General features: G+C 39.6%; 1 protein-coding gene across 3 annotated transcripts in view; it reads left to right on the top strand.

Moving 5' to 3' along the window:
* TTC7B (tetratricopeptide repeat domain 7B) overlaps nucleotides 1-12,551 on the top strand; it is a 130,028-nt gene extending 117,477 nt beyond the window's left edge. For all 3 annotated transcript variants that reach the window (XM_032112160.1, XM_032112161.1, XM_032112159.1), the window contains one exon: nucleotides 11,561-12,551. In XM_032112160.1, the coding sequence (XP_031968051.1) occupies nucleotides 11,561-11,782 (222 nt within the window). In that variant the 3' untranslated portion in view covers nucleotides 11,783-12,551. The remainder of the gene's footprint in view (nucleotides 1-11,560) is intronic.
* The last annotated feature ends 853 nt before the right edge of the window (nucleotides 12,552-13,404 follow it).

Genomic DNA, 13,404 nt, shown 5'->3' on the forward strand with positions numbered 1-13,404 from the left:
ATTTTTGTGACAATAAATCAATGGATGTTTAACACAATAGCTGGTAGGAAATGTTTGTATCTCACCTCAGACTCAGCAGCTCACTTAAGTTCCAGAATTCCCACCTTCCCCACCAAACCCATGCTGTTGCTGTAGCTCTTATTCCTTGAAAATTCCTTCCTTGAAAAGTGGAAGCTGCCACTTTGCATTTCAGCTCTTTACTCAGAGAGCATTAACTTCCCAGTTTGCTTAGTCTGATCAAATCCTAGCTTTGTGGGGGAGTGCCTTTTCTGTCATTCTTGTTCTTCCTGACAACTGTGCTCCAGTGAACTAGAAAAGTGACTCAAATGGACAGGGCTCTTACACTCTGGGAAGCAGGGCTCAAATTTATTCCAGCTGCCTGTCAGCTGACAATAGTAAAAAAAGGAGAGGACTGAGGGAGAAAAACAGCATTTGGAATTACACTTTCTCTGCAGATTCCAACCTTGTGCACTAACTTATTATACAGCTTGGAAAATGTATTTCAAGAGCCATAAACCAACTACAGAATATGATTTAACATGCAGTGTCAATCAGTGCAGTGGTGGATATCCACTTACAAAAAGTCCGTAACCGCAAGTCATATTTTGCCTCAATCTTCAACAGGAATGTGGTATTCGTCATGGATGGCAAAAGTAAAATTAGCAGTGGAAATGAAAGTATAGAAATGATGGCAAGTACTTGCTGGTGGAAGAGTATGGAGGAGTTGACCAGAATTCTGGAAGAACTAGGTGATTAAATAACTGAGGCTTCACTAAATATTACTGAATTTGTTAACAGAAAACTTTAGAATAGTTCGTGCAGTACCTCTACTCAGTGAGAAGAGTTACAGGACAAAGGCAAAAGTGAGACTTGGAGACCCTTCAGTGAAAGAAATAAAATAACTTTCAGAAATACAAAGTCCAAGAGCAAGACTGAGTATAGAAGTGATTGGGGAGAACAAAGAGCTGGGGTAGTACTTGATCAGAGCTGCATCTCCATTGTGCATGAGTTGGCCTGGCACAACATGAGATATCATCTTGTCCCTGTTATCAGCATCGTCATCTTGTCAACAGTGTAGTCTCACCTTTTCTAAGCCTACAGATTCTCCTTCCCTTGTGGAATGGTGGTGTTCATGCTCCACGGATTGCTTTATGTCCCCAAAACAGAGACTGCCATGCCCAGTGAAACCAGCTGAGGCCAGCCAACAGGACAAGTGAACCCTCAGTATGCACTAAGGCAGAGGTTTCACTCGGGGTTCCTCACAGGCTGGGGCTGTGATTCTCTTGTAATCCCAAGTAACATGGCTGGAAGGCAAACCCAGCCTGTGGCTTTGCATCAGTGTTGCCCTTGCACCTGGTGAGTGCCAAGGTGACTGCGGTGTGGCACTGGAAATCTCTGCAGAGCTTCCTGGGAGGAATAGGAAACTTTAATACTAATATATGATCCTTGTAAACATGAGAGGAATATGCATAATCCAAATAAGGCTAAGTGGCATTGGCACTGGAGCAAATAAAAACAAACTAGCTAGGGAAAAATTTGGGAAGATGATGTGAACAGGATTCCTAGCACTTACAGGCTGAACACTGTGGAACAAGAAATTGACAATGATCCACAAAAAAAAACCAGTTGAGAGAAAATGTGACAGGCTTATATGGAATTTAATTATAAAACTTAGGTGATGCTTCAGTTATATTAATCTGCTTCCAGATCAGTACTAACAAAAGCTGATTTGTTGAGGTACATTGACATTATTCTTAGGTCTTTAATAATTTTTTCCCAAAAATACTGCTGTTTGGGTTTCTCTCTTTAGTTGTCACAAGCTTTTTTCTGTAGTTTCCAGTATGTTCAACTTCATCCAATTTTGTGCAAGGTAATTCAGTATAAAGGGAAGTGTTTGTTTTATTTTTCTGAAAGTGCTAGAAGCCCTTTCTTAGCCAATGGTTAAATTCTGGCTCTTCTGACCTGTGCCTGATGGTGCACAGATGGGAGGGTGTGGGCCCTCCCTTCACACTGAAAATAGCTGTCCCTTAAAGAAGAGTCTGCTGGCAGCTGTCCTGGCAGACTGGCAGGTTAGTAGCTACCTACAGCTTCTGCCTTGCTTTTCAGAATCCGGGGAGAGATGGGGGGGATGCATTCCCTCTCCTGCCGGGAGGTTTTTGCACACTGCCATGAGGATGGCCCTTCCAGTGCAGTGTGCTGAGCATGAGCAGCAGATGGCAGTTCACATCTGCTTTGCGGGGGAGGAAGTGCTCTGTTTCCTGGGGATGCTATTGAAAAAAATATTTATTAATGCTGTATTAAAAATAACCTCTTTTTCTTAGAGGTTACTGCAGTGCCAGTGTAGTAAGTGCTGCTGCAGTGTCATAACTCTTTTGAAACAGTGACATTAGTCATAGTTATAAACATATGTATGTACGTATTTTTATATGCAGAAGTCTCTTTGGCTGAGGGCAAAAGGAGTAGAAATGGGAGTAATGTGCTTTAATCTATGAATTTCTGGGTTTTTTTAGTTATGAAAAGATTGGTCATCTTTTATCTAATACTGCAGTTCTGACTTTTGAATATTTAATACAGCATTTTTCAGAATATTTTCGAGAAATGCACATGCATAAATGCACAAAGGTACTTCAGAAGAATATCATTCACTTCTGATTCCTTTTCCATAGTCTCAAAAGTTCAGACAAGTAAGTGCTAGTTTCTGTAGTACTGAGTGTGTACAAGCATGGACTACAAGTGCTAGCTTTCAATACAGTGGCAATCTAGCTAAAGATATCCACAGTGCTTGATTTGAACTCTGACAGTTCTATTAATTATAAATTTTACTCACAAAGCCTAGCACTGGATCTGCAACTCTAGTTTTCCTTTGATACACAAACTATTCCTCTGACTTCAGATTGATTTCTTCATTAAAACATTTGGTCAGTTTTTCTAATTACTATTTCCAGAAGACACATACAACTACTATGTTCTATGTGGTTGCATAGAAGAACTGTCATTAATGAAAAACAGCTTCTTAAAAAGTCACTGCTTGCTATTTCCAATTATTTATTTTTTAATTCTATCCATAATTGACTGATGGACAGAAAAACATTAATTTCTCGACATTATAGTAGTTTTGCATGGAGCACAAGCTTTCAAAACCAGGAACGTTCAGGTGTTCTAAACTGGAACCTACTCTTAGGCAGTGGAGTAAGGACCCTGAATTCCTGGTATCCTCAGTTCTCGTGGAAAATCCAGCTTTTGCTCAAATAATTGAATATTGACTCAGTGGGCTGACTTTGAGGATACTCATTTCAAAAACCTTGGTCTGAGATTTTCTGTTTATCCTGTTTGGCACTTGTATAATTTTTGGAGGATTTGGGTCTTTTTTCCCTCTTTTGGATATTGAAACTTTTATGTTACTCCTAGGTTTTGAATAATAGAAATACAGTTTTCTGTACTTCTGACCCTTTGACTCAATACTGGGAAAATAATGGCATCAATAACAAACAGTTCTTAGGAGTCTCTGTATGGAGTACAATGATCCAGTGGTAAACTTGGCCTTGCTTTAAAGCCAGGCAGTGTTGAAATACAGCTACAGATTAGACTGATTAAGTGGCAGGATTTCTGTAGGGAATGCATTGTGATGTGTTTATATCTATAAACTGTCTACAAAGGGGAAAGACAAAAATGTACCAAATTACAGAAATTACTATGGGCCCTTTCATAAACAGCACTGCGTGAAGCTGTGATCTCCTGCACCAGTTTTCATTGCAGGTGTATGTATTTTATAAATCTGGGAAATCCTCGTTTTTGGTTTGTGGGAGAGATGAGAAGACAATGATGTGGCTTCAGTGCTGGTAGTGGGGGGAGGGAAGATGCAGTGCTACCAAGCTTCCAGATGGAAGGAGGTGATCAAGAGACCTACATACAGTTCAGCATCACCTCATGGTCTCACACCTGGGACGAAATGTAAAATGTTTGCACCAGATGAGAAATACTCCAAGTTTAGGACTGGCCATAATCTGAGGGCTAAGGCTATATGTAATTATTCTCTGATGCCAGTGGTGATGCAGTACTTGCCAGAGCTGTAGCCATCTGCCTTTTGAAGGGAGAACCATTGTGGGTTTACTGTGTTGGTAGCCACAGCATATAAAATAAGACCCTCAATATAATTTTCAGATGGAGATAAAAAGTTAAATAAGATCTGGAGTCACTATCTGCTTCACTTTATCATAAGCCGTTCTATTTGTTTCCAGTGTACATGCTATTGTCAAATTGGTTCTTGCAATGTAGCCTGGTAGTCATGCTATTTTTTTAAAAGCTGATAGGATGTTCACATAAGGTATAAATCAAAATTACAGCAGATTACTGCAACAACATGTTGTCTTAACAGGAAAAGTCCCCCAAGAGCTTCCATCTCAGTGGAAGGCGACAACCAGCAGTTTTTTAAAAAAAACCTTCGATTTTGAACCTTTCTGCATTCTGGGCTGTGAGCTGTAAGGAACTAAAAGGCAAGCACATCTTTGTGGGAAGGGCTCGGTCATTTCCAAGGGAGTTACAAGTACAGAGAAGCACTCCCGACCACACGGGTTCGTTTTTTCATGCTGGCGATGTGAAGTTCAGTGAGTAACAAAGCCAAAGTTGTTGTTTTAAAAATCTGTTGCCAAGCAGTAGGTTTTCTCCTAGCAACAAGTGTTTTGCAGCAGGGGAAGCAATTGGATACCTTAGGGGGTATGTTAGCACTGGGGGAAGGGCGGAGAAAGACCAAACTGGGGCTCCAGAGGGGCCACAGAGCACAAAAAGGGTGTGCTGGGCATGGAGGAAGGTGAGGGAGGGGGCCAGGCAGAGAGGGACGTGTGGCACAGGCAATGTTCTGGGATAGGCTCTGAACAAAAGTGTTGGCTCCAGGCACAGGTTCATATTTGTTCGTCAGCTGCTTTGTTTGGTTTAGTGAGTGATTGACTGTTATATTATTAGCTGCTTGTTCTCATTTAAAAAAGAAAATCCATACTGAGCTGCTAGGAAGTCTTATTTAGACCACATTTGAAGAAATACGCTTTTTATTTTTCAAAAGAATTGTCTTGTTAGAGAAAATAAGATAAGTAGTTTTTTATTCTGTATTTTGGAAAACGAATTCTATACATGTTGCAGTTTCTTTTCCAAAAGAAAAAAAAAATTTAAAGTATTTTTTATCACCTTTACTTGTAAAGTAAGTGTAGTGTGGTTAATCCAGTTGGTTTTAAATCTTATAATGTGGCCACCCTTCAAAACCCCTGCATTAAAATGCAACCTGTGTCTGCAGATACAGAACTATGTTTATTCATCATTTTTTGATGGAGTGGCTTATTTCTAACTGCTGCGTTGTGTCACAATTTTTTCGTACTTGCAGAAAATAGTTATGTACAATGACTCAACGTGCATGTGCCTTTGAAAGGAGTTTATAAATGATTTCTTATGCAAAGTCATACTTTGACTAGATGGACATGTTTCAGCACAAAGTCATCAGCTAAAATGAAAATAGGAGAGCATAGTATATAAATAATGTTCTATTTCACTCTACGTAAGTGTAAAATATTGATTATAGACTACATTTAAAATGCGTATTTTTATCACAGAGGTTGGAAAGTATCAGCTGTAGAATTTTACTTATTTTTCCATGTATCATGACAAATTCTTCTCATTTTGCCTCACTAACACTTCTGTTTCATTATTATAGCATAACACTGTCAAGTCTCTGGTAAACCTTCAGGTTTGATAGATTTGTTTAAAAATAGCAGCCACCTTAACACTTGCAAAATAGGCTGAAAAAGCACCATGTAACAAGGGGCAGTTTTGTGATGCTAAAATTACACTGCATATGGATTTGCAATGCATACGTTGCACACCGAGTTTTGTAACTATTTATGGTCATAATCCCTGATTTTTAAGTTTTTAGATAGGATGGGGATGTTTCTAACATTTCCTTCTGATATCACAGCTTAAAGTTGATTATCTCTTAGGCTGGGACCTGCTTAAAAACAGTAAGATAGTGAACTGGGAAAATTATTGTGAAGTTGGATGTAGTGAGTTCTTTAAATCTTTTGTAGCTTTTAAAAATCTTTTTTTTCCACATCTGAATAGCTTTGTGTCTGCTTATACGTAATCAGCTGTTAGCTTGTTGAGCTTCAGCAGGTCATCAGCAAAACTGGCCACTGTTCTTCTGTCTCCCTGCTCTTATCATCAAAGGCAAAATCAGTCCGTTTTTTATTTTCATATGCTTAAAATGTTTTCTTGTAGCTATTGTTTTTGCAAGACACACTTTTATCTCTGAGGGTTATTTTTTGGCTAAATAAGGTCTGTGTCATACAAATCTAGAAGCTTTTTAGCAATCAAGTCATGTAACAGACCTGCCAGGAATAAATTAATATGAATATCATATCTGGTACTACTCAAATCTCCACAGTTGAGACTTCTGTAGGTCAACAGGCTGCATTTCTTAAACATGGTGAGAATCTCTGGCACTTCTTTGCACATTAAGTCGGCCACGTTTTTTGTTCTGTCCATTTCTCCCAGTTCCCAGTTTCCTTCTCTGCAGAGAGAGTTCAGCACCGTCCCTGAAAAAGGCAAGAGTGCAAATGGACTCATGGTTACAGTTCCCCTTTTTTTTCACTTTTAAATAAATTTCATTGCTTTTGAGAACATCTCCCACCTCTAGTCTATATTTTTCTCAGAGAAAATGAAAATGTTCCTCTTGATATGAAGTGAATAAAGGTAAAAATCTCAAGTGGTGCTTTTGTTGAGACTGAGAACTGTTTATTTTCAGGCACGGTGGAGAAGTAATCAGATAGGTAAACCTTAAGAAAACCTCCAGCTCTCTTCAGACAAAATTTTTAGTTACACCGAAGAAGCCACAGTGATCTTTGTAGTGTTACCTTTTTACCCTTTTTTTTTTTTTTTCCAGTTCAATGGAATCCAAATATAGTTTAGCACTTTACGATAAAGCTCTGGTTTGATGAGACATATGATGGGTAATAATTATGACTGTAATTTTTTCAAAGTTAGTTCCATGAAAAAAAATTGAATGTTAGCTTCTCACTTGCCTAGAAGCAAATAAAAAAGTGACCTTACTGGACTGCTCTAAATGGCTGGTTTTAATCATTTTTTAAATAGTTGTTTTTCAAAATCAAAAATCAGTTATTTACAGAGTTTTAGTCCTATGTTTATTTGTCTAGATATGTCTTTTCCATTGACTGTTTGGTAATCATTATGACAGGTTAATTTGCAAAGAGAGAAAGCTTGTCTGCAGAAAAAAGATACCTTTGCAGTGAAGACTACACTACATGCTTATTTAAGCAATTAGGGCTTTATACAATTCCTTATTATATCATGTTGTTCAGGCTCTGAGTGATGATATTTTATCAATAAATAATAGTGCATTTTCTAACTGGAAATTTTATTTGAAGTCTGTAATGCTCCATTTGGAAATCCCAATTCATTTGAATGTTTTCCTTTTAAAAAATGCTTACATTTGTCTAATGAATAAATGGGCTCTGTTTGACTGAGCATTGTAAAAAACAGTTCTTGGAGAGATGTTTGGGTGAAATAAGCAAAAACTGGTAGTTTTGTATGTGGGGCAATGTAAAATGAAGTGTAAAGGGAATGATTGAGGGAGGAAACACATGTGAAATCATTGACCAAGAGGGAGACTTTGTGACTCCAGACTGGGTGAGGAAAGAGTTGGCAAGATCTTGAAAATAACCTGTGGCAGAAGTTGGAAGCACTTTCCCCCCCATTTTGATTAATTCCTGGAGGGTTTTGTTTTGTTGGGATGTGAAGTCTGGATAGAACCTTGTTTGTAGTGACAACAGTACCTCCCTGTCGAAGGCAGCACACAGTGTTACACAGTGCTGCTTTTTTAGAAAGCCCCTTTGGAGAGCCCCTGGAGGCTCTTGGAATTGCAAAGTCCCTTTTACTCCCAGCTCTGGCTGGGCACTGTAAAAGGCTGTTGACCTTTCCTTGAGCAGAGAGCATCTGAGCTCCACAGATCTTTGAGTACTGTTGATTATTCAAAGTGACTGGTATAAATATCAGTGGATTGGAGACATGAAGCACTGGTTTCATTTATTGTGATGATGGCACAAAAAAGTCTCTTTGTTTCTTCAGAGATTCCCTTCACTTTCTGCCTGTGCTATTTCTCATTAGAGTTCTCTCTTCGAGTTTTTTGAATTACAAAATCAACCCCTACAATGAAGAACTGGCTAAAAGAAAAATAAGGTTTGCTTAGAGAGTTTACAACATATAGACGTCCTAACCAGTGAGAAAGTGAAAGCCTTAACACACTTAGGGGAGATCAGTGATTTCACAGGAAAAAAAATCAACTTTAAAAGAACCCCAAAATTCTCAACAAACCAAACATGGAGTAAAGTAATAAGCAACATTTGTACCGAGCTGCAAAATGAAGAGGTGTACACACATTAGAGGCTTTTATAACTCTGCTAGGAGCAAATGTCATAAATTTATTGTTCTTTCATGTGAAAGTGATGCAATGGCAGGAAAGATCCTGCTTTCTCCTGCAGATGCCAACAGTTGTCTTAAACACCTCTGTCAAGTACTGCAGCATTCTAAAATGAATGAAGAACGAATAGGTTGCCTTAGATTTCTGTAATTCCTTCGGAACTTACTGGTTTGATTATCTTTTGTCAAATGGATGTTTTCCTACTGACAGTTATTATTATTTACACAAATTATTATACAGCATTTTTTCTAATTGATTCAGTTCCAAAATCCCTCTAATATTTTATCTTTTTAAAGACTATATCTCTATTTATAGAGAGGATATACAGAAAAGGCATTCTGCTTAGGTTTTAAACTAACATGCCAAGTCTGAAGGTTTGAACCATATGTCACTTAGGTATCCCTCTGTGTTTCTGCAGAGCTGATGTGTTGTTCAGGCCCATCTCCACCCATAAAGCAAGAGACTTAACATTATTCTGCAGATAAATGTCGTCCATACATCTGCTGCTAAATAAGTGAAGGCCAGAACTGGTAGCTTCGAGATTTTGTTTCCAGTTAGAAAGCAGAGGAAAATATGCAGTGAAGGACTGGGATAATTTGTACAGATTTCTGGGAAGTCTTAGAGGAGTTTTGGTTTGGGAAATGGGATTAGTTGGGTGGGTTTTGTTGTCATTGTTGGTTTTAGTGGTTTAGGTTTTTTTCCTGAAGAGTTAATTCAGAAAGCAAGCATATGCTGACAGCTGGTAAACTGAAGTTAGTTTTCTTGGATGAGCGTGGGTGCGAGGTCACCAAAGGATATTGCTGTGTGATAGACATGCCTGCTCCTTCTGCCTGTGGTGTGTAATGCTTAATAGAGCAAAGTCAGGCAAGGACTGCAAACAATTTGAAATGTTCTGTGCCTCAGAATTTTAATGAAGTCATCTAGGAAGGGGATTTACAAACTGGACACTTAAAATGGATGACATCTGACCATCATTCTCAGAGAGTTAATGAATCGGAGGGTACTTCGCATTCTTTCTCTGGATCACTTGTTTGAGTTCAGCCCACAACTACAGTTATCAAATGTCACTGTCCTTTTAATGCTCTGCTTGAAACAAGTCTAATTTTCTATTGGTTCTTTGGAAGCAAAGCTGCTTGTCCCAGGGCTACCATCCCAGTCTGAGATACTACTGAAAGACTTGACTTTCAGGAAACACTCCCTCAAGAAAGCTGTGTCCCCAAAGCATGAGGGTACACGATGCGACCCCATTGCCCACGCGAGTTGTTCCTTCACTACTGCTACATGCTAATTTCAAGACTGATGCTTGTATTCTTAGGAAGGTATAAAAGCAGGCAAACTGCCAGTATTTGCTCTAGTTCTATCACCTGGAAAATCTCAGCTATCCTTTTTGCCATACAGAATAGGGCAGATGTGACGTAATATGTGTCTCTTCCTATGAACAGGCTTATATCTGCAAAACTGGATTTTTCTTCAGTCTTGAAAAGAACAGCTTGTATCCTTAGCAAGCAGGAAAAATAGTCTGGCATATTTAAGAAAAAAGTATTACCAATATTCAAATAATTCACATGTTTAATTAGTATAAAACAGACATATCTGCACCCCAAAAAAGCAAGGCTTTTGAAAATAGAGAATCTTGTCTTGAAAATTAACAACATTTACATTTTATTAGGGTTAGGTGCACTGCAGTGACACCAGCTTTGTGTATTCCATCTCCTTGCTTCATTTTTTGTAGTTTCTCATCTGATACCTACCACTCACTGACAATCACTTCACTGGAGGGAAAAAAAGCACTGACCCTGAGAGTTATCCAGTTTTTGTATTGGAAGTACTGTTCACTTGCTCTGAAAATGCTGACTCAATTGACAGCTCAAAAAAAGTCCAAACCCAAAAAAGCCCTCTAGCACCTCTATGTGAGAACATCTGCCAGGCTGATACAAATTAGCCTGCATTGCATTTATTTATTCACTTGCCAATACTGTACAGCACTCTTTATATTGTTCTACAGTTCAGGGTGTGCTCGGTTGTTCTGTAGGATGGAGTCAGCAGTCTTCCCAAGCTGAAACTCAGCCTGGTGGGCACAATTCTGGAAATGTATGGTGGATAATTCAGAGGCTGCATAGAATGTCAGTACTTTCTAATCATCAGTGCTTGGGTTAATAAGGATTTTAGGGACAGATGTACAGAGAGATAAAAAGAATTGTGGTCCAAGGAGTGGGGGCTGGGAGGGGAGAAGTCACAAGGCCTCTGTAAGCAGTAAGGGACGCCTCTCTGCAAAACAAAGATTTGTGATCCATATGTGTTTTGCAATACAGAATCACAATGTAAAAACGCATATTGTTAGGATTATTATAATCCCAGAATAAAGCTCTCTTACTGGGTCATTCCATGACTTTTCTGGCACAGTAACATAGCTGAATGTGATGGATGGAGATTTCCATGGCCTCATTCAGCCCATATCCTTGTGGGTTTGGATGTGCTCTGGATCGTGTGGTGTTGAATTGGATCTCATCTCGCAGAGGAAAATGGAGAATCTGTAACAAGGAAGCTTATGAGGAAGTTCTGTGCCTTCTGGTCCTTTGTGCATTACTGGGGCAATATCAGTCCCTGTTCTGTTCTGCAGATTAAATCAAGCACTGTGGTTGTTGCCCATTGAGCTGAACTCAGTCTTGTTACAGCCATCCCTGAGGGCCGCTGGTGCCGTGTATGCTCTCAGGTGTTACAGGGCATGAGCTGGGTGCTGAGATGCACAGGGAGGATATGAAAACTTCAGGGCATGCACCTTAGGACTTCAGATAACAGGAGCTTATGCAAAAGCCCAGGTAATTCCTGCTTCTTGGCAAATGGGTGGAGTTTTTGTTACTTAGTCTTTGTTTCCTGTACAAAGCCCCTTGACTTTGTTGGTGTGGAGTAGCTTGCTCCAGTCCAGCATCAGGTCATTTCTTTTCCTAAATTAAAAAAAAATTACATAGTCTAACACTTTGAGCCCAAGAGCTGCCTACCCTTATTTCACTGCAGTGACCTTGTTTGAGCTACAGGAAAGCCCTACTGGCCAATCTCAGCCATTTTCCCTTTGCTTTCTTGCAGGCTCTGATACTTCACCAGCTTGGGCGCTATAGCTTGGCAGAGAAGATTCTCAGAGATGCCGTCCAAGTGAACTCCACAGCCCACGAGGTCTGGAACAGCCTGGGAGAGGTGCTGCAGGCTCAAGGCAATGATGATGCTGCGACTGAATGCTTCTTGACAGCACTGGAGCTTGAAGCCAGCAGTCCTGTGGTCCCTTTTACCATCATTCCCAGAGTCCTTTGAGAGGGCACCTTGATCAACCGATTTTTGGTCTGACTTCTGGGTGAGCAACCCCAGTGTATGAGACTGCCTGGTAACTGGTTAGTTTGAGAAACTTTAGAGCTACAGGTAACAAACTCCACTCTTAGCGGGAAAGTGGCCAAAGCAGGGAGATGCCACCATATGTTAATGTCAGACTGAGAGGACAGAGTGGTGAGCCAGAGCCAAATCACTCATATCGCCTGCAGTTTTGCCCTGGTAGTTTTAAAACATCGTTATATTGTTCATGGATGATGTGCCATATTTTGTTAGTGATACTTGAGTGTTACATAAAATTATAATGGAATCAACTACCAATTGTAGAGTAAGATTCAGTGGCAGAACAGACTATTTTTAACAAGTCTGTTAATAAAACTCTTCTATTCCTGCCTCTCAACCTCTTTTGGCCCAAAGTCAAAATGTGAATTTTCTGTTTCCATCTCTATTTTAGTCCAGGCCAGAAAATCAGTTGAGTTCTTGTTTGTAGTTGTTAATAACTGTGATGTGTGGCTAACTGTTATCTAGAGCAAAGGCTGAGTACAAGAATATTTATATTTTATCAATGTATGCCTGTTACAAAAAATATATTAGTTATTTAAGTTTAACTTTTTTATGTGAATTCAGAGTTTATTTATCAATGGAAATATGTAAAAAGAAGCCTCAAATGGAATATTTACCGACATTCCTTATACATGAACCCACACTTGGCTAAATGGGATGATTATGTTAATAATAAAATGATTTTTAAATGGAACCTTTCCTGTGTCCTGTCCTGGTTAAGAATCTGGGGGAAATAGATGGTTTGTGGACACGTTTTTATGAGCTGGCTGGCTGGCCTTGAAGATGAGCAACACCAAAAGTAAATTGTTCTGAGGCCAGTCTAGAGAAAAGAAGCTGCTATACTCTTTGCCAATGGTACCGTTATCTTAGATTTCAGGTTTCCTTAAATCTTCACTACTCATTTTTTCTTCCTTCCACTCCAGCTCTCTATGAAGCCAGATTACACTGCTTCTACATAATATACGGACATTCACATATACCTTGGTAGTGCTTGGGAAAAGCATGTTAAATATTTATACAATATTCTTTGGGGTTTTTTACTGTCTTCATAGTTCTTTCTCAACATCTCCTGCACTTTGTGTCCCTTGAAAGAAAAGTTGGCTGGTTTAGCAGACAAATACTTGCCAGAGATTCTCTGGGATGTGTAGAGAAGAGTCATTGTTGCAATGACTATTCAGGGTGCGTGAGCTGGGCTAGTAGCGTCCGCTCATTTTCAGCGTTGGGCACATTTGGAGCCTGGGAAGAGTTCCAGCTTCCCCATTAGACTGGGTGCTCCTTGATACTTGGCTGATTTGTCACAAGAAGTGGTTTTAAAGTGCTTAGCACAGGATAGCAGATGATTCAGGAAATGTTGTTCTTTGTTGCTCACCAGAGCTTACGCGCCTCAAACACATGGAGGATCCTCACTGCGGCAGCGTGGGGGTCCAGTGAGCATCTTCTAATGGCAGAAGACTTAAACCTGGGGAACTCTTCAGTTTTCCCCCTGGCATTTCATGTGCCTGTTAGGCTGAGGCTACTTTGAAATTGTAACTGCTTGGCATTTGGCC

This window comes from Corvus moneduloides, chromosome 6 (assembly GCF_009650955.1).
Source record: "Corvus moneduloides isolate bCorMon1 chromosome 6, bCorMon1.pri, whole genome shotgun sequence".
NCBI lineage: Eukaryota > Metazoa > Chordata > Aves > Passeriformes > Corvidae > Corvus > Corvus moneduloides.